We start from the raw sequence: 26,827 nt of genomic DNA, 5'->3' as shown, positions 1-26,827 counted from the left end.
CGTGCACCATATTTATTATCCAGCCAGTGTGATAAATTTGAACTTCTTTAGGCCACATGCACATGGTGCATATTATGCAGGGATTTTCCACACAGACTTTTGTGCAAATAATTTGCAGGATAATACAGTACCAACTAAGTAGATGAGATTTTTAAACTCTGTTGTTCTGGTGCCCCATGCACGCCACTGCCTCATTCCTTCCTGCGGGCACAGGCGCCGCGCAACTCAGGTTTCTGCTGCCTGGCCCCCCTACTCTCCCTATGGCAGACTTGGCTCTGGTCACCTTAAAGGGCCAGCACACATCCAAAACTTTCCCCAGCCAATGGCCGGTCATCCCTATGCATTTAAGGCGCCCTTCCCAGTGGGAGGGTGTCTGAGCATTATGTTACCTATTCTGTAGTTAACAGCAAAGGTGGTATTCTTTGACCCATGTACCCATGTAGCAACCTGACAACCGACTCCTAGCCGTCTGCCCTTAGCTTGTTTTTTGTATTGCCCCATTGTCGCCAGTCGTGACCTCAGACTTGTTTCTCTGATACATTTTACGCTGCCTGCCCCGACATCAGCTTGTTATTGGACTACAAATATCGCCTGATCCCTCTGAGCTTCGCAAACAGTGTCCTGAACTTGTAGGTCAGGCCGCCAACTACACAGGGACTATCTCAAGAGGTAGTGGCATGGTGGCTCCCTGCAATTGAAGACCAGATTCCTGTAGAGGGGTGAATATGAATACCAGGGGACTGCCAGGATAATGTCCTTAATACCCAAATCGGTTAGTTGGCACAGCGGGTCCACACCCACTGCCCGTAACAGTCTCATGTGCACGGTGTGGTAATTTTCTGTGTGGAAATTGACCTGTGGTGTAGATTTTGAAATCCACAGTTAATCAATTTTGTGGATTTTTAGGACATATTTAATCCTTTGCAATGCAAAGGGTGAGATCTGGGGCAAAATCTTCAAGTAACACATGCAGGTTTTGGTGCTGATTTGGTAGGTACATGCACTAGGGTACATGCACACACTGTGGATTTTATGTGGATTTTCTGCATTTTCATGCAAATTTGCCCCAGATTTCACACTTTTGCATCGCAAAGGATGAAATCTGCACTAAGAATCTGCACAAACAATTGACAGGCTTTGGATTTCCACACTGCAGTTCAATATCTGTGTGGAAATATTGCACACTGTATATGTGAGATTTTGAAAATCTCATCTACTTAGCTGGTACTGTATTATGCTGCAGATGTAGCGTTAGACTGCCCGTCTAAGTTTACACTGTCTACATTTTAAACAGGATTAGTAATTCTGTCTCAATGTTACCGTTTGGATCGCTCAGTTTACCTTGGCGATGCACATATACAGTTTTCATCAATCTACTAAGCCTTTTTGTCTGTAGAGTCCCCTTTGCGTGCACCATTGTGGATTTTAGACATGATATTTGGATCCAGCCATTTGACCCTATAGATTTTGTATTGGTGATAATGTGATGATAGTGATGCTTGTGCTATTCTCCCCATTTCTATTGATTTTGGCCCTTCCCATTCTTAGCATTTTCCCCGGTTAGCAGTATTGCGAGATTTCCTGCAAGTGAAAGTGGATTTCCTCATGTCTGACATTTTTCTTAAACACATAAGTTTGTTAAGGAAACACTTCCAAGAGTGCATTACACCAAATAAACTGGTACATCTGGGTCACCAGCAGAAATGTCAGCTCAAAGTAGTGGTTTTTAAAGGGGTTATCTGATGACTGATGTAAAAAAAATGAAAATCAGACATCATAAAGTACACGACAACCTCTTTCTAACCAGCCCTGTACCTCACATGGATCCAGAGATATCCTCATTCATAGCTCTGCTTGAGTTATATCAAGCTGAAAGCTCAAGGGGAGTGTCTGTTCTACTGCAGCTAAGGGGGCGTGTCTCAGCTCTCCCTATCACAGCTCAGGAGGCAGTTGAAGGATGAAACTGAGCATGTGCGGCCAGCTCAGTAAGCAGGTCAAACAAATAAGAAAAAAACTAACAGCAGGTGGCGCTATACAGATACATTTTATTGAATAGCTCAGTGGCTATGCAAAATTTTTAATTACATACAATTACAAAAGTATTCAGATGCAGGTGCTGGTTTGAAAACTGCTGAATATTTTTTATGGGACAACCCCTTTAACCAGTAGCTCTACAGCTCATGCAAAACCACAACCCTCAGCATGCCCTAACAGTGGTACTGAAGGTTCAACATACATAGCCACCACATGTAAAAGTGCGCTATACATACACACATATATAGTGAAACTTCTTTAAAAGACCACCTCTTTTAGAAGACTACCCCTTATCCAGACCATGAAATGTTTTCAGTTTCACCAAATATTGTGTATCCTGGCAAGACCACCTCATAGAGAACCATTTTCAATGCAATTGTGGATTGTTGTCTCGAAGAGGTTTCGCTGTATATCATTCCATTATACCTGTACTTGACCGACTGGTTAGATGCATGGTAAATGTGTCCATGGTAAATGAATAGCATTTCTGGCCTATTGGCTGCTAGCTGAGGTTTGCCCAAGCATTCCTACAGAGCAACATGTATAATCCTGCCCCAGGAGCTTCCTGATTACAATAAAAGAAAGCAATAAAACATTTACTTCTACATCGAAGAAGTCCTCATTACAGGCCTGTAAGCTAGATTTCTCTTCATGTAGGCCTGGTTTGACAGCTGAAGCGTTGGATATTGCAACTTTGCAAGCATTAATTACAGATTTATGACCAAACTTTGGATGAGCCCTAGAGCATTCTCCCATAGTCTGACATATCATAGCCAAAGACTTAAGGGAATGTGTCATCAGTAGTGTTGATCACGAATATTCAAATTGCGAATTTTAATCGCGAATATCGGCACTTCGAGAATTCGCGAATATTTAGAATATCCCAAAATATATTCGTAATCGCGAATTTTCGCAAAAAAAAAAAATACCAGTTCATGCGAATTTTTATGCGAATTTTCGCAATCAAGAAAATAATGCCTGGAGATCACGAATTCTCGAATATATGGAAAATATTTGCCCAAATATTCGTGAAATATTGCGAATTCGAATATTGCCCCTGCCGCTCATCACAAGTCATCAGAAAACGACTTATTGTTTAATGTGATCTATTGCTTTAAATAATGTTTTTTTTTTTTTCCCATGTCATTATCCTAAAATAGGCTTACACTTCCTTTTCTGTAGAGATTACTTCTCAGTAGTCATCCTATTATCCTCACAGGCAGGATCACAATGGAAGATCACACTTCTCATAAAGCTGCAGGTAGATAACACAGGATCTATGAATGATAATAGGTGATAGTCAGAGTCAGATGCTCTCAACAATTAGTCAATGAGCCACCTCCAGATGACAGGTTCCTATGGTCCAATTGGCTCCTGTAAAGCATGTCTAAATGCTGTTGACAGCAGCTCCGCCAATCATGTACAGAAAATAGTTTTCAAAAATATCAGAAAAAAAACATGCTTCATTATCTGGTTTGATCTTACTTGAGACGAGAAGATCCCCCTTGGTGGAAACTATTATGGCTATATCGAATGCCTTTGACGGATTGGCTCCGGGTGCGTTCAGGGCGCGCTCAGTGAAACTCGCACCATTTTGCAAGCTGTTGTTCAGTTTTTTCCACGAGGGTGCAATGAGTTTTGATGCGTTTTTCACGCGCCTGATAAAAAACTGAAGGTTTACAAGCAACATCTTTTAGCAACCATCAGTGAAAAACTCATTGTACCCGCACTTGCTTCCGGATACAATGCGTTTTTCACTGAAGCCCCATTCACTTCTATGGGGCCAGGACTGCGTGAAAAACGCAGAATATAGAATATGCTGCGTTTTTCACGCAACGCAGAACTGATGCGTGAAAAAAAACGATCATGTACACAGACCTATTGAAATAAATGGGTCAGGATTCAGTGCGGGTGCTATGCGTTGACGACACGCATTGCACCCGCACGGAAAACTCGTTAGTGTGAAAGGGGCCTTATTTTTTACGTTTCCGTTTGAGATCCATATGCAGAACCATTCACTTCAATGGGTCTGCAAAAACAACGAACTGTACTCCGTATCTATTCCGTTTCCGTATTTCCGTTCTGTTAAAAGATAGAACATGTCCTATTATTGCCCACAAATTACGTTCCAAGGCTCCATTCAAGTCAATGGTTCCGCAAAAAAAAATATGAAATGCATACGGAATGCATCCGTATCTCTTCCGTATCTGTTCCGTTTTTGCTGAACTATCTATTGAAAATTTTATGCCAAGCCCAATTTTTTTTATGTACTTACTGTTTAAAAATTATTGTATGCTTTCGTTTCCGTTTCCGATCCGCAAAAAACGGATCGCAAACGGAAACCAAACGGAAAAATGGAACGGAAATGGAAACACTACTGAAACAAAAAACTGAACAACGGGTCAGTGGAAAACGGACCGCAAAATGCAGAAAAAGCCATACGGTCGTGAGCAAGAGGCCTTATTGTGAGCCCAAACCAGGATTGGAGCCTCCACAAACATAAGGTATAAGGGAAAGATCTGCATCTGTTCTGTGTTTAGAGCCGCACCTGGTTTTGGCTCAAAATCACTGATGGAAATTACTGACCAAAACACTGACCTGTGAATGAGGCATTAAAGCTACATAAGACATGTAACTATATGTATTTCTAACAGCATCTTGCTGAGCGCCCGCTGTTCCCCTGCTTACAGTCGCAGTCCCGGGCGCCGTGTTCAGCGGTGATATGGGCTCTGTCTGTGTGGGTGCTGTTGTTCTGGGATCCGCTCCACAGTTTGCTCTCAGCCCTGGCCACAGCATGCTTGCTGCTTGTTTCCTGCAGCACTTTCTTAAGGGCCGGCGCGTCACTTCCTGGACTTTATGGGTTAGGTCACGTGACCTCGCTGACCTATCCTAGCCCTCCTGTGCATATATAAGTGGCTCAGACCCCTTCCCAGAGGCCTCAGTGTCAAGGTCCTTGTGTCCTGCTAAGGTTCCTTGTTTCAGCTTGTGTTCTTGACTCGTATCTGTATTCCTGGACTCTGCTACCTGTTATATCCCTACCTGCTTGCCTTGACTCTCCTGTTGCCTGACCTGTACCTGTGCCTCCTGCCCTGACCTTTTGCCCATCTGACTATGCCTCTGCCTCATCCTTCGGTCCTACACCTCTGGTACCTTTCTCAGGTACCTCCTGGTCCGCCTGGACCAGCTGCCCCGTGTGCCTATCCTCCTCAAGAGGTAGCGACCTGGTGTTCCCCTCTGAAAAGTCTATCCCCACCATCAGGGGTACTGTGAAGATCCAGGGGTTCACTTAGGCAATACCCTTAGAGGAGGTAGGACACGTGGCACAGTGGGTTCACACCCGCTGGTTCATGAAATTATATTACCAGTATATAGCTAGTGCATGCAGGCACTAATGTTTTTTGACCTTTGGAACAGTCACTGGTGGTCTTCCATAATAGTCTAGTCCTTATCGGGGTTCCACATTATTTACCATCCGGCATACAAGTATAAAACCTACCCACAAATATCAGTGGCGTCAAGTACTGTGTGGACTCTCCATGTTCAAAGCTTAACGTTGATGTGCTGCTTTTAAAGTTATCTTTGAGAATATAATATTAAAGAGATTAATCCCTTTTAGGACATGTATACATCTGCATTGGAGGCTCAATTCGGGATTTGATGAAAAATAGAGGAGAGAAAAGTCCTGCAGGCAGAACTTTTTTCTCCTCTAAAAAAAGCGCCCTCCGAAACGGAAACCAAATGGATCCCCATTATAGTCAATGGGATCTGTTTGGCTACATTCTTATTAGTTATGTGCTAAATATAGCGCTTCCATTATTTTCTTTGTTCTGGTCCTATATATACAGAGAAGAACTACAAAAATAAAGAACACTGATGTGAAAGAGCCATAAGAATGACCAGCTTCCTCTCCACTTTCCTGATATTTCTGGTGCACTAAAGCTGCAGGACTGCTAGGACCTATGTCCAAGCTCAGTGAAAAGATTGTACCAATTAGTAACGGAGTGCAGTACGTTCCTCTCTGTGGAGAGATCGCATAAAACAGCAACAGGGTGCAAGAGATTCCAAAAAACAAAAGGTGGGAACATCTCAGCAGCCTCCACCATTATCCACATGCAAGAAGACAACAACATCCAGGCTCAAGGGTTGCAACCGGGTTGGAGATTTTGAGACACACAACTGCGTGCAGTGGTGAAACTAGATACCTTTTTTTTTTTCTTTTTGCTATTTTGCTGCGTTTATCAGAATGAATTGTGGATTATTTACTCTGGAGCACCAAGGCCACTTAATTTTACCACACAAAGATGAATATCAATGGAATCAGTTTCTATTGCCCTTTTCTCCTGTTTGCAGGCCTCTCCTTTACTGATGTCATACTTGTACTATTCAATGCAAATTACAGGGAGGATGCTCAATGTGAGGTTATATCACTGTGCTATTTTAATAGTAATGTCACGATAAAAGTCCATGTATGTATTCTTTAATTTGTTTAATGCAATAAGCAAATTCATACGGACTGTCTCGGAAGATGTAGATTTGACTATTGGTTATCCAACAACATTCTGTGTTTCAGAATTGGGTTGAGGCCAAGGCCACCTAAGTAATTACATCATAGAAGGTCATCACCATTATAAAGAGCAAGTGAGGAATTTTAATACGCTTACAATGAAAAATGTCACTACCTCCTTATTATAGATCCTTAGTGTGCACCATTCACAATGATATGATGCATTGTAGACTAAGAGAACAATCGTTACCACCATTAAAATGCATACTTAAAGAGTTAATGACCGCTCCGTCATAAAGTGTCAATTTTTTTTGCAAATTTGATTTAAAGGTATTATTCATATCAGATTTATTAATAGATTTAGTTGCTTCTGTGGGCGAAGGCAAAAACGTTTGAAGGTACTTCAATATCTTAGTAGGGCTTTGGTCAATAGTGATAAGCGTGTACCTAGGCAGCTTTTATATTAGCTCTCAAGAGTTTCTAAGTTTTACGTAAGTTAGGAATGAAGCTGTACCATAGAAAATAGGCTTTTTGTTGGAGGATCCATCTGAATTCAAAGGCATGTTCTAAAAGTCTAATATCTATGGAGGCTTCCAGGCAGTCTCTTAAGATCTGCTGTTGGAAGAAATATAGATAGGAGGAGGTTATCCCGATTCCATTCGTTCCTCGCTTAAAGGGTAAAGGGTCCACAAGGTCTCATCTTTTCTCACGCTGTTGTGAAATGATGCATGTTCATCCAGTAGTCAATCAGCAAGCCAATAGGGAAGAGATTGATATTTTCTGTGAATGACTGATTCAGTGGAACCTATCATGGACAAGTCATGGATGGTTATATACAATATGCTAGCTTTGGCTTCTCTCATTACTTGGACTGAACCTGCTTCCTAAAGAATATGTAGTTGTAGACAGAACTGTGGGCAACAAGGCCATTTTTCTCTTGAACAGATTTGATTCATGATCCAGCGGTTTACCTAGACAACTCCCTTAGAGGAGGTAGGACACGTGGCACAGTGGGTTCACACCCAATAGTTCGTGAAAGTATATTACCAGTATATAGCTAGTGCATGCAGGCACTAATGTTTTTTGACCTTTGGAACAGTCACTGGTGGTCTTCCATAATAGTCCAGAACAGGGACTTCCCTTATCGGGGTTCCACATTATTTACCATCCGGCATACAAGTATAAAACCTACCCACAGATATCAGTGGTGTCAAGTACTGTGTGGACTCTCCATGTAGAAACTTTAACGTTGATGTGCTGCTTTTAAAGTTATCTTTGAGAGTATAATATTAAAGAGATTAATCCCTTTTAGGACATGTTCACATCTGCATTGGAGGCTCAGTTCGGGGCATCCATCACAGATTTGATGAAAAATAGAGAAGAGAAAAGTCCTGTATGCAGAACTTTTTTCTCCTCCAAAAAAAAGCGCCCTCCGAAACGGAAACCAAATGGATCCCCATTATAGTCAATGGGATCTGTTTGGCTACATTCCTATTAGTGATGTGCTGAATCTGGTGCTTCCGTTATTTTCTTTGTTCTGGTCCTATAACAGAGAAGAACTACAAAAATAAAGAACACTGATGTGAAAGAGCCATAAGAATGACCAGCTTCCTCTCCACTTTCCTGATATTTCTGGTGCACTAAAGCTGCAGGACTGCTAGGACCTATGTCCAAGCTCAGTGAAAAGATTGTACCAATTAGTAACGGAGTGCAGTACGTTCCTCTCTGTGGAGAGATCGCATAAAACAGCAACAGGGTGCAAGAGATTCCAAAAAACAAAGGTGGGAACATCTCAGCAGCCTCCACCATTATCCCACATGCAAGGAAGACAACAACATCCAGGCTCAAGGGTTGCAACCGGGTTGGAGATTTTGAGACACACAACTGCGTGCAGTGGTGAAACTAGATACCTTCTTTTTCTTTTTGCTATTTTACTGCGTTTATCGGAGTGAACTGTGAATTATTTACTCTGGAGCACCAAGGCCACTTAATCTTACCACACAAAGATGAATATCAATGGAATCAGTTTTTATATACAGTAATAATATAGTCAGCCCTTTTCTCCTGTTTGCAGGCCTCTCCTTTACTGATGTCATACTTGTACTATTCAATGCAAATTACAGGGAGGATGCTCAATGTGAGGTTATATCACTGTGCTATTTTAATAGTAATGTCACAATAAAAGTCCATGTATGTATTCTTCAATTTGTTTAAGGCAATGAGCAAATTCATACGGACTGTCTCGGAAGATGTAGATTTGACTATTGGTTATCCAACAACATTCTGTGTTTCAGAATTGGGTTGAGGCAAAGGCCACCTTAGTAAATTACATCATAGAAGGTCATCAGCGTTAAATAAGTGAGGAATTTTAATACGCTTACAATGGAAAATGTCACTACCTCCTTATTATAGATCCTTAGTGTGCACCATTCACAATGATATGATGCATTGTAGACTAAGAGAACAATCGTTACCACCAGTAAAATGCATACTTAAAGAGTTAATGACCAGGCCCCGTCATAAAGTGTCAATTTTTTGGCAAATTTGATTTAAAGATATTATTCATATGGATTTATTAATAGATTTAGTTGCTTCTGTGGGAGAAGGCAAAAACGTTGAAGGTACTTCAATATCTAAGGCTACTTTCACACTAGCGTTCGGGTGTCCGCTCGTGAGATCCGTTTGAAGGGGCTCACAAGCGGCCCCGAACGCATCCGTCCAGCCCTAATGCATTCTGAGTGGATGCGGATCCGCTCACAATGCATCAGTCTGGCAGCGTTCAGCCTCCGCTCCGCTCAGTAAGCGGACACCTGAACGCTGCTTGCAGCGTTCGGGTGTCCGCCTGGCCGTGCGGAGGCAAGCGGATCCGTCCAGACTTACAATGTAAGTCAATGGGGACGGATCCGTTTGAAGATGACACAATATGGCTCAATCTTCAAACGGATCCGTCCCCCATTGACTTTCAATGTAAAGTCTGGACGGATCCGTTCAGGCTACTTTCACACTTAGAATTTTTTTTAAACTATAATGCAGACGGATCCGTTCTGAACGGATCCCAAGTCTGCATTATAGGAGCGGATCGTCTGTGCAGACATCAGATGGATCCTCTCTGAACGCTAGTGTGAAAGTAGCCTTAGTAGGCTTGGGTCAATAGTGATAAGTGTGTACCTAGGCAGCTTTTATATTAGAATAATAGACAAAAATGAAGAGGCCAATTGTGCCACTCATAGAAAACTCCCAAAATCTGAAAACGTCTGAAGGGCCTATAGTCAATAAGGAGATAAAACTTAACTTTTACTTGATGATAGGATAAAACACCACACTACACAAAAGGGACATACAAAACTAATCGTCATATCATGTATACCTAGACTATGTTAGTCCAGAGCAGGGCCGGCGCCACCCATAAGCAAAGTAGGCCACCGCGTAGAGCGCACTCTTGCTCTGGCCGTAATGTAGTAGTTGCTGCAGCAACGCCCCGCCCCCAGTGCAGTGCGGAGTAGGAAGTGGCCGGTAAAACTTCCCTCGGGGCCGGTATCAGCGGAGGAGAAGATCGGAGGCGCAAGGAGTGGCCATGGTGCCTGGCAAAGAGTTGTAAGTCGCTGTATGGGGGCTGTATGGGGACATGCTGTCCTAGGAGGGAGAGCAGGGAATGAATGAGGGGAGAACAGCCCGGAGGAGGCGATGATGGGATTAGTGCTGGCAGGATGTGTGAGAGGCTGGGACGGAGCTGGGCTATGGGATGGAGAGGTGACATACAGGTGACAGATGTCTATACATAGCATGGGGGCCTATAGATCACACTGAGGATGTATATACATAGCATGGGAGCCTATAGATCACAGCTGAGGATGTGAGGACAAAAAGGGGCGGGTCAATGGGCGGAGTCAATGGGGCAGCAAAATTAGCTTTTGCCTAGGGTGGCAAAAATCCTTGCACCAGTCCTGGTCCAGAGCACAATTCTTACAAGGCCCCTCAGTAATACTGGAGAAAAAACAATTGGAACAATCTCACCCAAGAAGTACAGCGAATCCTCAATTGGATGTACATGTAGATGGTTCACAAACCCAAAGAATGATGTGAAGACCTGATGTGCTCACTGAATGGATGATAACTCACAGCCAGGCAATTCTGATATTGTTTACTGTAGAACAGGTAAACCGGCGGGTGCGTCTTGTACTTTGGATAGAGATGGCAGCAGGAACCACTAGCCCTAAATCACCCTAAGGTCGGGGGAGGGTTCTAGGAATACCCTGCCTATCTACAGAGAGCACTCGCCCCGAAAGGGGCGACCTCGTCCGGATACCTGACCCTAAACCCGGGCAATGGCCCTTATATACCCTAAGCAGAAAAAGATGTGCCACGTTTCGTGTAAACAACTCATCAGGGGAAACATAAAGAAGCACGGTATGCTAAGTACATAGTAAATCAAGTAGGGTATGCTCAGTACATATTAAATTGAAGCAAATGTTGCTTGATGAAAAACAGGGGGGGAGGGAGCCCAGAAAAAAGAGGGTTTCCAAATAAAGACATAAACAATAGTAATAGGAAGAAGGGGTAATGATCCCACAAAAATCCCAAGGACAGTGGAACCAATTGGGAAAAAATGAAAAAAGATGTCCCTCTACATTGAATACCCTAGATGCAAAAGAAGGGCATATACATACGAGTCTTGCCAGTGGGTGAGGACTACCTGTCTGAACGCCATGTGTGGCGTACGGTTATGGCGAAATTTAAAGGCCGCAATCTGCTTTTATATTAGCTCTCAAGAGTTTCTAAGTTTTACGTAAGTTAGGAATGAAGCTGTACCATAGAAAATAGGCTTTTTGTTGGAGGATCCATTCTGATTTCAAGGCATGTTTAAAAGTCTAATATCTATGGAGATTTGCTGTTGGAGGAAATATAGATAGGAGGAGGTTATCCCAATTCCATTTGTTCCTTGCCTACGGGTAAGGGTCCACAAGGTCTCATCTTTTCTCACTCTGTTGTGAAATGATGCATGTTGTTATCAATCAGCAAGCCAATAGGGAAGAAATTGATATTTTTCTGTGAATGACTGATTCAGTGGACAAGTCATGGAGGTTATATACAATGTGCTAGCTTTGGCTTCTCTCATTACTTGGACTGAACCTGCTTCTTAAAGAATATGTAGTTGTAGACAGAACTGTGGGCAACAAAGTCATTTTTCTCTTGAACAGATTTGATTCATGAGGCACCGCTAATTCTTTTGTCAACAGACCAGATCAGAGTTTTATGAGCAAGTAAACCTACGAATATAGTGCATTTGACCTTTCTAAGGTTTCCATTAAAAAGTTTCTAAACTTTAATGACATTCAGCAATCCCATTAAAAAAAAGTCTTGTCCTCTATGTAGAAGAAATACTTTTTTTATGTTATTTAAATGCATGTTCTATAATGTTGATGTCCATCATGCAATTAAAAAGCTAGAAAGTGTCATATTGTACATCAATGTATTAAAAGCCATTGGTTGTTCTTGGTCTATTAAAGCCTATTTCATAAGATCCAAGCTTTCAGAAGTCCTTGCAGATGACCAAGTTACCATGCAGAAGAACAATGATCAATTTAGGGTTATTTAAATAATATTGTCCAACCCAGTACCTGTACTGATCAAAAAGGATTGAGGTGGAGGTTCCTTAAGATGATACCAATTCAAGGACAAGTGAAGTGTGTCTTGGATATATTCTGAGATGATCCTATTCATTGGAAAGGACCATTATGCTTTGAAAACTCAAAAGGAACAAGAGGTTGACCAGTAAGGAGAAAGATGGATATAGCAACAATTGTAAAACCTCTGTATAGAAGCCTGAGGATCACAGGGGACATCATTGATATGACCATGCTTAGTCAAAAGTGGGCAATAATAACACTCCAGTGTAGTATGTCTATAGCCTTGGTCTATCCAGATTGTGCTGTACTTGAAGTGAACATACTGTAAAACCCTAAATATTGAGTCAAAGGTGACCCTTAGGTATGCACACAGGCTTACAAAATATAAAGCTAGATTAGGACATGTGATACAAATACACAAGGTCATATCCCACATGCAATACCATGAAAGCACATTTCTGAAAAGCCTCCATCTAATTAAAAGCAAGGCTGGTGAACAAAAGGCTTAGCTTTCAAGGAAAGAGACGCATTGTGGTCAGATGTTTGTCAGGTCTGGAGTGTCATTGTGCCTTCATAAATGCAAGGTCTACAAACAATGCCTTGTATCGTTCCTAGATACAGAAGGCAATTGCACAGGAGTCACCCTGTAGGCATACAAACAAACAAAAAGGGAAAACACTGAAGTAAACACGCGTTATGGCAGGTACATAGTCTATAGTACATCATCATGGCTGATGTGTGTTTATATTAAGTAGGTCATATATAGTCTGATTCATTGGATGTTGTATAAATAGTTTTTGACAGATGCTGGAAAATTTCTTTACAATTAACCAATTATTTTTTGCTTTTTATTTAGAAAGGAAACTATTGGACCTTAGTGATATCCATACATCTTAGGTGAAGGTACCTCACCAAGCATCATAAGACATCTTTCCTAGTATGACCATCTCCATGAATCATAATAATAAAGTCACATAGTAATGATATCCCAGTGAAAAATCTGAATTCATAAAGGAACCCCTACTAAGGTTAGGTTCTCATCTGCGATGTTACAAAAGCGAGCATGGACCATCAGCATCATGGGACACATTTGGCTTGGGGCTACTTCTAAGGGTTTTATCTAAGTGCCTCCCCTGGTCTTCATGCTTTAACCCCTATACAGGGATCTGGACTTTACTGCAGGAGTACCACCAGGCCCCTAACTCTTAAAGTAGTCTCTGATTGTCAGTCAGAGAGTCATGCAGGGGTCAGGTTAGGCAGCTGACGTTGAAAATTGGTAAAAAGGTAGGAGGTCAATCACAGGAAGTCAGGGCAGGCAGAGTTTATTATTCTGATTGTTAGTTCAAGAGTCAAGCAGGGATCACGTTAGGCAGCTGAAGTTCAAAATCGGTAAACAGGCAGAGGTCGGGCACGGGAAGTCAGAATGGAATATGGAAAACCATCACAGGGACTAGCAAGCTACAATACCTATTGCACAGGGGAAGGGCAGTTCCCTCTGGGAAGGAACAGAGACACACCGACAGGCATGGACCACTCGAGCAGGAGATGGGGTAAGTGTTTTGGTGGCTTGCTGACATCCCAGATGGCTCAGATTCCGACACAAAAGCAGGACAAAATACATGCAGCAAAAAGTGCGAGAGCTTCATCATCCCAGCCTTTGTGCACCTATAAAGACCCTTTTAGTTTATATATAGAATTTCTCTCCATCAATACATTATCTATTTTGTATCGTCCTTGAATCCCAGCCTGTATTATACTGCACAGCTGCATTCACAATTCTGCAGGTTTTAGAGCTGAAATCTCTCTGCAGAGAAGCCGATCGGGTGACTGGCATTCTGGAAAGTGCAGTTTTTATGCCAGGCACTGCAAAGTACAGTAGGAAAAACAAAGTGTTATTGTAAATGGAAAGATATTCCACCCGGTAATGAGTAGTGTTGGGCGCGAATATCCGTATCGCAAATTTTAATCGCGAATATCGCCACTTCGAGAATTCGCAAAGATTTAGAATATAGTGCTATATATTCATATTCGTGAATATTCTAGATATTTTTCCATCAGTAACCTCCCTTCTTGCTTGTGGGCCAATGAGAAGGCTGCAATATCTTTGTCTGAGCTTAGCCACATCCCTAGCAACCAATAGGAAAGTTGCCGACCCCTTACTATATAAGAACCTCCCCAGCAGCCGTTTTCTACAGTTTTTTAAAGTTCCGAGAGAGAGAGAGCAGTGACATTGCTGTGATCTGTGCTTTCCACTTATTACATTAGATAGATTGTTAGCTTATATATATATATTATACAGATAGTTAGTGGGAGATAGTCGGTGTAGGTTAGATCGTGATATAGTGTAGCTGATAGGTTCTGCTGTCCATACATACATGCTACAGACATAGTGCTGTGATGTCACAAGTTCACAACCATACTTAGTGCACCAATCAGTAATATGTAGTCAGACCTGCTAAAATGTCAAGTTTCACGTATTGTACCAAAATATGCGCATCATTAATTGCCAATTTGTGCAATCGCAAATATATTGGAGCACTCTATCTGCATATAAAGCTATTGTAATGTTCTGCCGTGCCAACCATTTTCTCCAGTCTCAGGAAACTTCTAGCAGCTTGAAAAATGTAGCAACAGTGACCCATGCTTGTATTACGCACATATTACATTGCTGATTTTCACAATCAAGAAAATAAATCGCAAATGAATATTCGCGAAATATCGCAAATTCAAATATTGCCCCTGCCGCTCACCACTAGTAATGAGCGCCGATCAATGAGTACAGCATGTTAATCAGTATTCGTTACCTGCATCTACACAATTATCATTAGTATGGGGCTGAATGATCACTAATACGATTGTACGTTCCTACAAACGATCATTTTTTATGTGATCACCTGACAAACAAGCATTTGCTAATTATCAGGTGATCAGTGGCATGTTACACAGGGTTCCCGATTAGCCACCCATGGAAAAGAGCCATAAAAGATGAGCCAACTTGTTGTCTGATGACAGCCCTGCAATAATGTCCAGCAGAATTGTGAATGCAGCTCTGCACTATAATACAGCCCGCAGCCACCGAAAAGAAGTTAAGTAATGTATTAGGCAGGGTAATCAACATTTTATACAGAAACCAGAGGCTTAAAAAAGGTTGTCTCACCTGAGACATTGGTGGCTTATGCCACCAATCTCAGATAGTTGTGGGTGCCACCTCTTAGAACCCACAACTATCTCCAGAAAGGGACCCTCGAAGTGAGCGGCTGGCCATCCATCTATTTCTATGGAACTGACGAAAAATAGCTAACTGCTGGCTCGGCTATCTCTGGCAGTCCCATAGAAGTGAGTGGGGCAAAGGCGATCTTGTGCAGTGCACTCTCCATTGATTTCTATGGGACTTCTAAAAATAGCCGAGTGCGCTAGCTCAGCTATTTTCTGAACTCCCATAGAAATTAATGGAGAGCACGCTGTGCATGCATGGTGTGCTCTGCTTCTCTTTCAGGGGCCCATTCTCATTTTTGCAGGCCCCACCCCTGAGACCCACACCTATTGGATATTGGTGGCATATAGTAGTGATATGGGAAGACCCCTTTACCTTGAAGCTTCTGAGCCTCAGTGCAAAATCTGTATAAGGGCTCATGCACACGATCGTATGCATTTTGCGGTCCTCAAAAAAAAAACACGGATGGCATCCGTGTGACGTCCATGTTTGCATCCGTTTTTTCGCAGATCCATTGTAACAATGCCTGTCCTTGTCCGCAAAACGGATAAGAATAGGACATGTTCTATTTTTTTGTGGAACGGACTTGCAGACGTACGGAAATGTAATGCAGACATTACCGTTTTTTTGCGGACCCATTGAAGTGAATGGTTCCGCATAAATGCAGCAAAAAAAATAAAACACGCAACGGACACGGAAAGAAAATACGGTAAAGTGTCTTATAAATCAAACACAACAGAATCATCTGCCCCTACAGCTATCCCCTGTATCTAAGCATTCAGTTGTATCCCAAACTCCGCACCATATAATTTAGATGCAATCTCTTTTACATGCCTAGAAAACAAAGGCAGGGATGTGTTTACAAGCCAAGGGCAGAACACAAAGCAACCATGAAATGACTTGATCATGCCTACAGATGTAGCAGAGCTAGTTTTATAGATCTCTAGGGGTATAGTCGCACGGTCAGGTTTCCCGAGACCTGAATTCAGCAGCGAATTCAAAAAAAGACGAGAAGTTGTGTCTCTCCTTTATACCTTCTCTTCTCTCATGATCCACTCCTGATTTTGGCTTCCAGAAAACCTGACCTGTGCGGCCGGACCTTCAGACTCCACTTAGGTTTACACGCAGTCCCATTCAAAATGTCAGATAACGCATCACAACCAGTGGCGCCAAATGACAAACGTTGATCGTTATATCGTAATGATGTACAATTACACCAACAGACATTTAGGTTTCCTTCTCACATAAATTTTGTTTGACTTTTTTGGGTCTAAAACACTCATGAAATAACATCAGTTTTTTTGTTTAATGTTAAAGTGTTTTAGGCGTTTTTGTGGCTTTTTTTCTATTTTTTTTTACAAATTGCATTTTAGTTTTTAGCGCATGAGTCTTCAAACGGGAAAGTATTTACCCCCCAATTCCATCGTAGATTGCTATAAAAACACCATAGTGTAGACTTACAGCTAACATCTGGAAACAGTGTTTTTAACAAAGAAAAATGCATTGAAAAAAGTCAGCAAAAATAATGCAATAAAACTGGAGTGCTGTAAAAACAAAAAAAACAAAAACGGTGTGAATCCAGCCTAAGGCTCTGTTCACACAATCGATTTTGACACTGTTAAATTCCGTCATGTATTCCATGGTAGAAACTATGCCGTTTTTTTTTCAGTACCGCAGACCCGCTCAAGGTTTAGCCCCGATTATGTGGAACTAAACAGTGAATGGACACTGGCCACAGCTTCTAGAGGCGTTTGTCTGGACCCCGCACCGATAAAGGCCCGCGGTCACCACTTTCAACTGGCAGCCAACCAAACACAGCACGACCTCCCTTTGAAATCAATACAAGGCCGCTGCTGGCTTTTTGGTCCGTATTCGTATATACAGCAAACTTCGGCACTAAGAGGAAAACAATCCTTTCTTTTAAGCTACATTCAGTGTATGTTGGGAGTTGCCGTTTTCCAGCATCTGGAGAACCATTCATAGAAGCCAAGATTCCTATTTACTTGAGAGATTTTTGCCAATTAAGACGTTCAGAAGTCATAAAAATATTAGTAATGCCCTTAAAATAGCAATCACGCCAGTTCAGGATAGCATAAAGCATAAAGGGGCGGTTACAGTGCAGACGCGGCGCGCCATTAACCCCTTCACTGTAAACAGCGTATACATAATGTGTCTTATAAAACACATTAGTCTGTAATGAAGTGAAACTTTAAGGGCCATTAAACCTAAAGTTAGCAACTTATACAAGTGTAGCCTCCAATATAATTCACACCTACGGATCGAAGAGGTCCTGCAGAATGTCAGTGCTGGAGAGGTGCGATCAAGTCAATCCACTGAAAAACCTTAATGTCGGCCTCGATCCAGTCTGACATGGCTGATAATGGGGAACAATAGCTGTAAATCAAATGATGCACCAGACGTGGAGAGAAGATTTGACTGCAGTGGGTTACGCAGAAACGAGGGCTACGTCTGCCAGGACACCCTATTAAAATGACCGAGCGTGGTGGCTCAGTGGTTAGCACCGCTGCCTTGCAGCGCTGGGGTCCTAGGTGCCAAACCAAGGACAACGTCTGCATGGGGTTTGTACGATCTCCAGGTGTTGTGTGGGTTTCCTCCGGATACTCCGATTCCCTCCCACACTCCATAGACATACTGATAGGGAACTTAGATCGTGAGCCCCATTGGAGACAGCGTGTAATGGTAACGCGCCGCAGAATATGTTGGCGCTATATAAGCAAGTTAAAAAAAAAAAATAATATATGCATCAATATATAGTGCAAGACAGGAGTATCATATAGAAGCTTTGCTGCCAATAGACACTCTCGAATCGCCCAAGCCGAAATAAATATACCGCATTTGTAATGCTAATCCAGCTATGTTGGCGCCATATCCACAGAGAGGAAAAGTATAGGACACGATCCGCAAGTGAATGTGAAGATAAGACAGTCGATAAACGCGTCCTCTGACTTTCTATACGTATGGGTGAAATAAAATAACCTTCAAATATATTAAGCCTATCTAATGTCTCGGCTGCAGTGGTGGGGTTAATTTCATTCTTGTGTCCGTGTAGACCAGGAATGGCCAACCTGCGGCTCTCCAGCTGTTGCAAAACTACAACTCCCAGCATGCCTAGACTGCCTACAGCTATCAGCCCACAGCAGGGCATGGTGGGAACTGTAGTTTTACAACAGCTGGAGGGCCGCAGGTTGGCCAGCCCTGGTGTAGACCTTTGTCCAATACCTTAGAATAGAAACCTGTATGTACTATCCCCCTCTGCAGCACCGTACTTTATTGCATGTACTACTATTTAAAGCTACAGACCCTCAAGTCGGTAAGTGTAAAAGATTTTACCTGCACTGTGAAGGGTTGACAAGCCTTGTGACATTCTGACCTTGGTCTAGTTAGCCTTTCTATGGTCTTGCGTACAGTGGTGGTGGGGCTGTCTTCATACTTTGCCCATGTAGACATTTGTCCATATATATATATATGTTGCATTACATGTACTACTATTTAAAGCTACAGTCCTTTAAATCAGTAACAATTAATTAATTGGAATTAGATTTTACCTGCGCTGTGAGGGTCTTCAAGCCTTGTAAGATTCTGACCTTGGTCTAGTTAGCCTATCTATGGACTTGCCTGAAGAGGTGGTGGGGTTGTCTTCATACATCGCCCATGTAGACATTTGTCCATAAGTATATGTCTATATGCATATATTGCATTACATGTACTACTATTTAAAGCTACAATCCTTTAAATCAGTAACAATGAATTGATTAGAATTAGATTTTACCTGTGCTGTGAAGGTTTACAAGCCTTGTAAGATTCTGACCGTGGTCTTCTTAAACAATCCCTGTCCGGGCGTGCCTGTGATTGCTGTCTCCAGAGCTGTCAGGTAGACGTGACTCAGGTTTTACCTGTGTGAGCTCTGACTGAAGATGTGCTCTACTGAAAACAGCCAAGCCCATGCCTAGGAGGAGCTGAATGTGCCGTGCCCTTTAGGGAACCAAACAGGTTTGTCCTCCAAATTCCTCCGTCCTCATCTTTCTCTTTTACTAAGTGGGCATAGCTGCCACATTCTTCACATTCTCGTCAAAGGCGTCATCACTGACCAAGTATCCTGGAAACAAGACACCCAGCATTTTCTTTTTTTTGTTTGGTCATTCACCATCCATGGTCACGTTGAAATATTTTACCATTGAACTGTTCACTTGTTGACACCTACAGATTTTTCCACCACAAACCAGTTTAACAGCTTCGAGGAGCAGAAGACAAATGTGGGGAAGGTGGAGATATTCTTTGTGGGAAGGTATTGTGGCAACAGTGGTGACAAATATATAAAAAGTTTCATCCCTCACCGTTCACCTGATTTGGATGTAAATACCCTCAAATTAAAGCTGACGGTCTGCAGTCAAAGCACATCTTGTTTGTTTCGTTCAAATCCATTGTGGTGGTGTATAGAGCCAAAAATGTTAGAATTGTGTCGATGTCTCAATATTTATGGACCTGACTGTATGTCCTTTCTCAGGAGGACATGTCCTTTCGGTGCAGTTCTCTCCCTGCAACTGTCACAGCTTCTAACAGATATGGCAGGTGGTAGTTGAGGGAGGATGCTGAGCATGTGTGACCACCTCAGAAGGTGGACATGCACGTACCATACAGACTAAACAGTAGGGGTTCGCCATTAAAATAAATTTAAGGGAATTTGTCACCGGTTTAAACAAAAAAAAAAAAAAGTCAATTGTAGTGGTGGTGGGGGCTTGGAGGGTTAAAAAATCCAGAAGCTCATGAATATCATGCGCTGGAACTGTTAGAACCTTGCAGCATAAAACTGGTGACAGATTCCTTTGAAAGAAAATCTCACAAGGGGAACATTTTTGCAACAGAAGTTAAATTAGAAAAGTAACTAGTGTTTCAGGCTGAATGATATTAAAGGGGTTGTCCAGGATTTTGAAATTGATGGCCTACCTCAAAATAGGTTAGCAATATCTGATCGGTGAGCGCTACCTCGCAGCTTACCAAGCACAGTGCCGTCCATTGTATAGTGGCCAAGCTTGGTACTGCAGCCCAGCCCATTTCACTTGAATGGGACTGTGCTGCACCTAGGCCATGTGACCAATGAATATGAGGTCACTGACCTAGGAAAAGACTGAAGCGATCACTGGATTGCTGTGGCCTTTTCAAACAGCCGATCGGCGGGGCTGCCGGGAGTTGGACCCTCACTGGGCCATGACAAAGACTTGTTAAAAAGGAGTTTTTTTTTCCCTTGCCATGTCCCTTGTTAAAAAGTCAGACTTTCAAAAAGGTTGCGGTAGCGAGATGGTTCTCTTTCTCTGAGAGATACCTCTTTGCATAACACCAAAGGTGAAATCCTTGGCAAAAATCCACCACAAATATGCCACAGCAATTCACAGCATGTCTTAAGTTTTTTTTTTTTAACCCCTTCATTTACATCGTATGGTCAATTACTGCTACAACTACTCCACCCATGATCTTGGCCTGAAAGAAAATGTGTCACCAAAACTTTTATCTGCCAGTAACATCTCCTTTTTTACTAATCTGTTTTTACTTTCTGATTATAGATTTTTTAAATTCTCTTTCCTGCACATGATTATGGGGGGCAGCCATCTTGCCCGAGCTGTTTTTAACAGCATTTACAAATCATTTAAAAAATTGCTTTACGGCAGCCACATGGTCCATAGACACAATGGTCAGGAGGAGACCTCATTAGCTTCTATGGGAGAGTTTTCTAGGCATGACCTCTGTGACCTGTGCAGAGGTCATTGTACAAGAAAGGAATAAGGGTCCATTCACACGTCCGCAAGTGTTTTGCGGTCCGCAAATTGCGGATCCGCAAAACACAGACACCGGCCATGTGCGTTCCGCATTTTGTGGACGGCACATGGCCGGCACTTTAAATAGAAATGCCTTTCCTTGTCTGTGTCTTCTAACAAGAATAGGACATGTTCTATTTTTTTGCGGAACGGAAGTGCGGATGCAGACAGCACACTGTGTGCTGTCCGCATCTTTTGCGGCCCCGTTGAAAATGAATGGGTCTGGATCCGTTCCGCAACATTGGGTGATATCACAGAGGTGATATCATTACAGGTAGGATTAGAAAGACAGATAAGCAGGTAACTGCAGTAAAGTGATCTGTACAGACCAAGAAGCGACGCCTATTATTAGACTTAGTGGCCAGTGCGAAAATTGCAGGAATTTATGGTTTTGTTTAAATATAGATATTTAAATGGAAAATTAAAAATAGCAGCCATAAATTCCTTAAAAATTATGTTAAACATAAAAATGTAATTTAACCCCTTAACGCCCATGTACGGTGCAACCGGATGTGACTTAACGCCCAGTACGGCGCACTGATCGGGTGGGTGCAGGAGCTGCGCCTGCCCAATCCGCGGCAGTCACTGATAGCCGGACCCATGCTGTATGCGCCAACATCGGTTAAATCACAGATGCCGGCGCATTAACCCTTACACTGCCGCGGTCAGCGCTGACCGCGGCACGTGCGGGCTTCAGACGTGTGCTGCTGTGACGGGGACCCGATGGCAGCCCGATGCCTTCCTTAGGCATCGTGGCTGCCTTCTGGGAGAGCCTGTGAGATCCAGCCCTCTGGATCTCACAGACAAGCAGGCTGAAGTGTATTACAGTGCGTAATACACTTACAGCCAATGCATCACAATACAGAAGTATTGTAATGAAAAAGGGGGTCAGTCAGCACATCCCAATGCGCAGGGGCACGTTGCTATGGCTGAGAACAACACTATAAAACAAAACATGCAATGCAACAGCTCACTGCAAACCAAATAAAGTACAAAAATGCATAATAATTGCTAATGCTATACTAATAAGTTAGAGATGCTTGGCAAATCATTTTGTACAAAATTATTTGAGCCCGTCTGCCGCACGTCAAGGCGATCTCTGTAAGATGGGTTCCTAACACTAAATTCTACCTGTTATGTGCCATGACGGCCACCTTACAATTCAGGGAATTTAGTGCTAGGAACCAGTCTTACAGAGATCGCCTTGACGTGCGGCAGACGGGCTCAAATAATTTTGTACAAAATGATTTGCCAAGCATCTCTAATTTATAAGTATAGCACTAGCAACTATTATGCATTTTTGTACTTTATTTGGTTTGCAGTTGCTTTGCATGTTTTGTTTTACAGAAGTATTGTAATGCATTGTAAAAAAGGATCAGACCCTCAGAAGTTGTGAAAAAAAAAAAATGAAAAAAAAAATGACGTTTTACAATTTTTTTTTTTAAAAAGCATCCTTTTCCCAAAATAAAGTGAAAAATAGGGAAAAAAGAAAGGTAGACATATTATGTATTGCCGCGTCCGTATCGACTGGCTCTATAAAAATATCACATGACCTAACCCCTCAGGTGAACACCGTCAAAAAAAATGTAATAAAAACTGTGCTAAAATAAAAAAAATTTGGTCACCTTACATCACTAAAAGTGCAACACTGGGGACACTAAAACAACATTTTTTTTGTTTCAAAAATGAAATTTTTTTACTTAATTTTACCACTGTCATGAAGTACAATATGTGACGAGAAAAAAAAATCTCAGAATGGCCTGGATAAGTAAAAGCGTTTTAAAGTTATTACCACATAAAGTGACACGTCAGATTTGCTAAAACACAGTCAGTATTTGATCAGTGATTGAGCCAAAACCAGGTGTGGGTCAAAAACACAGAAGAGGTGGAAATCTTTCCATTATACCTTATTTCTGTGTAGCCTCCATTCCCGGTTTTGGCTCACAATCACTGATGGAAATCACTGACAAAACACTGACTGGGAGAAAGCGGCCTATGGCTGGATGAAGCGGCTGCAACCCGACCCACAGCGGCCAATGATCAAATTATTACGCAGGTCAACAGAAGTGTTACCTTCAAATTTTTGCAGGCACTGTCCAATGCGGGTGGATGGAATTGTGACCACCTTGTGGAAACCCAGTCTTAGGGGGCATTCACTGCATCCATTTTGCGGCCCATAAAACATGGATATTGGCCATGTGCAGTCTGCATTTTACGGATCAGCACGTCCCGCCCCTTTGTTAGGAATGCCTATTCTTGTCTATAAAAAGGAGAAGAATAGAACAATTTTTTTTTGCAGGGGGCAGAACGGACTTATGGATAGCACATGGTGTGCTGTCCGCATCTTTTACGGCCCCATTAGAATGAATGGGTCCTCATCCAATCCCCAAAATATGCAGATCGGATGTGGACCGAAAATACGTTCATGTGAACACCCCCTTACAGTGACGGAATGATTTCATATTGTTACTGCTAGTCATGACAAGCAGATAACAGTCATATGTAATATCACGTTTTCAGTGACAGTCTAGCATTGAGTTTCTGAATTAAAAAAAAAAAAAAAAAAAAAGTCATAAAAAAAAAGTGATGACGCACAAACTGCTTCGGGGCAATATTTTTAGATTTTTTTTTTACACTGTTTAATAGTAAATTCCCTTACAATATTTGGGAATGTTATAATTCAATATGAACATTTACAGTTAAAAATTACTGGAAGGAACAAAACCTGCATTGAAAACATGTGCATAACTTAAAGGCTGAGGTCCATTTATGAAGATCTGTGGTGCTGCCCATAGTAACCAATTTAAAGGAATTTTTTATTTCTCCTCTGTGTTATGGGAATTTTTGCTTTCCCCCCCAAGAACTTTATATTTAGAGATGAGCGAATCAATCCGTTCATCAAACAGAGTTTTTGATCAGCGATGGGCTGTCCCCGCTCTGAAGAGGTATCTCCCCCCCCCCCCACACTTCATTGACAGCTCCAGACATCTCACGCTTGCGCTGCTGTTGGGTAGCGGCGCAAGCGCAGGGGCTCTGCTGCTCCTGCTGGTGCAGCAACTGTGCCTGCAACTCTACATTTTCGGGCAGCGGTGCATGTATAATTGAGCTTGTGCCGCTACTTGGAGCAGCGGCGTAGGTGTGAGATTGTCAGGGTTGGGCGAGAGACAGCCTCTTCAGCAGCAGGGATAGCCCCTAGCAGCTCAATAACTCTGTCTGAATGGCTCATCTTTATTCATTTTTGATACATGGTTCCCCCAGGTATTCCTAAAAATGGCAAGACAGACCCATAAAAGGTCAATGGAGGGTCTTCTTCAGCTTTGGTTACTAATGGCAGCATCACCAATTCTTGAAATTACTTGTAGACAATTACTTTTACATAAATGTTCTCACTGTGACGTCTTCCAAGCCCCTTAACTTCCCCTCCTCAAGTGTGGATAACTCTGGACAGTCTTCTCTATAGCTTTGTCAAGGCTGACCACTGGCTTGTAGCCCATGTCCTTCTTGGCTCGCTCACAGCTGTAATAGTGGTAAGTACCAGCCAGGGCAACTCTCATAGGTGTAAAAGTCGGATTAATTGTGACTATGGGACTCAGAATGAACACCAAGAAAGAGAGGAAGAGAGCAAGGTAATACGCCAACCAAAAGGGGATCTTGTACTTGGGTGCTTCATAATCCAGGCCAACCAAGACCCGGGAGATGAAAGTCCAGAAGGGAATGGGCTCGTCATTTGTGATGTGGTATGCCTAAAAAAAAAAAAAAAAAAAAAAAAAACACATCACTAAGGAAAAATGTGGGTGATTCAGTCAGCACAACCCTGCAGGTGCACATCGCTATGGCGAAATACATATACAAACGCAAAATACAAATGCAATAGCACTCTGCAACCAGCATTCTGCCCTGCCTCCATGCTGGATGAGACATTGGTGTACATTTTGGCCAAAGCGTAATAAGCCACTCACCACGTCAAGGTCGCCTCTATGCAGTGGTCCCTAACACTAGTTCCTACCTGTTTATGGGCCAGGATATTGGAGGCGTGGCGATCTCCATGCAGTCATGCACACCTGACCAGTCAATCTGTCCTGGAGGCTGGTTTTAAAGTCAGTATAAAACTGAGTCTGCTTGTATAGCACCTACCAGTAGCCATTTGGCTCCAGGAGAAGTATATAGTGGGCTCAGCATGCATGTTGGTACTTGCATCCCTGGATCAGATGAAAGCTGTAATGGCACCGGACGGGGTTAAAAGCAGAGTGTGCTTGGCGTGCATGCTGCACCTGCATTCCCTGGACTTTGTGTGGCTGTCATGGCCCATAAACAGGTAGGAACTAGTGTTAGGGACCACTCCATAGAGGCGACCTTGACGTGGTGAGTGGCTTATTACGCTATGGCCAAAATGTACACCAATGCCTCATCCAGCATAGAGGCAGGGCAGAATGCTGGTTGCGAGCAAATGGATTGCACTATTTCAGGTTAAATCAATTTGCGACCACGAAGCACGAGGAAATTTGGCTTCGCGGCAAATCGATTTTATCGTGAAATTCTTCTTTGATTTGCTTAACACTAGTCATCAATATCTGATTGGTGGGGGTCCAACACCTGGCACCCTGATGATCAGCTTACCAAGCACAGCGATCTGCATTGTATATTGGCTGTGCTTGGTATTGCATCCCAGGACACGTAACTGGTCTAGAAAGAGTTTTGCGTCCCGGCCTCTACAATCACAGGCAGGGGGGTGCCAGGAGTCGGAAACCCACAAGCTAGATATTGAACTCCCAGAAAACCCCTTTAAAGGCTGTTGACACCTTTAAGGACACCGTTTTATTATTGCATTCTATTCATTTTGGGTTAACAGCAATTTTTCAATTGGTCTTTACTAAAAGTTTTTAACAGTTTTTTTCTATAGCTTTTACTTCCAGTTCATCTGCAGAGCGTTGCTTCCTCCTTCACATCGAATCCGTCAACACCTGGGACCTCCACCGATTCGCTATTTAAGAAGGTACCGACGCTCGCAGTTTTGCCTTGCCCATGTGACGTCACGTACATCTGTCACGTGGCTTAGGCGCAGCTCTGTCCCATAGACGTTAATGGGGCTGAGCTTCGATACCAAGTACAACCGCTATACAATGTACGGCACTGTGTTTGGCGAGTGAGAGAAGGCCCTGGCGCGACTGCGAGCACCAGTGCCTTCTCAAACAGCTGATTGGCGGAGGTCCTGGGCGTCAGACCGCCACCGATCAGATACTGATGATGACCTATCCAGAGGATAGGTCATCAGTACAGATGAGCGAATTTCATATTTTGAAATTCATTCACGCTTTGTTTGGTGGTAAAAGCAGAATTGCGTTATGGATTCTGTTACCACAGACCATAACGCTTATTCTATGACGGAGGCATTCCGTTATTCATTCCGTCATAATAGAAGTCTATGGGCTGCAAAACTGATCCGTCCCGTTTCCATTATGCAGGCCATAGACTTCTATTATGACGGAATGAATAACGGAATGCCTCTAAAGGCATTCTGTTAAGTATTCCGCCATAGAATTGTGTTAGGGTCCGTAGTAACGGAATCCTTAACGCAATTCTGCTTTTACCACCAAACGAAGCGTGAACGAATTTCAAA

At 42.6% G+C, this 26,827-nt stretch overlaps 2 protein-coding genes across 2 annotated transcripts in view; both read right to left on the bottom strand.

Moving 5' to 3' along the window:
* ZNF185 (zinc finger protein 185 with LIM domain) overlaps window positions 1-19,326 on the bottom strand; it is a 162,165-nt gene extending 142,839 nt beyond the window's left edge. Inside the window, exon 1 of the mRNA XM_040442565.1 lies at window positions 19,170-19,326. The gene's annotated coding sequence lies outside the window, so the exon portion shown is untranslated. The remainder of the gene's footprint in view (window positions 1-19,169) is intronic.
* Window positions 19,327-23,820: 4,494 nt separating this feature from the next.
* NSDHL (NAD(P) dependent steroid dehydrogenase-like) overlaps window positions 23,821-26,827 on the bottom strand; it is a 30,013-nt gene continuing 27,006 nt past the window's right edge. Inside the window, exon 8 of the mRNA XM_040405568.1 lies at window positions 23,821-24,953. Within this exon, the coding sequence (XP_040261502.1) occupies window positions 24,621-24,953 (333 nt within the window). The 3' untranslated portion in view covers window positions 23,821-24,620. The remainder of the gene's footprint in view (window positions 24,954-26,827) is intronic.

This window comes from Bufo bufo, chromosome 8 (assembly GCF_905171765.1).
Source record: "Bufo bufo chromosome 8, aBufBuf1.1, whole genome shotgun sequence".
Taxonomy (NCBI): Eukaryota; Metazoa; Chordata; class Amphibia; order Anura; family Bufonidae; genus Bufo; species Bufo bufo.
Note: the sequence above shows the minus strand (reverse complement) of the source record. Positions and strands in the feature narration are given on the sequence as shown.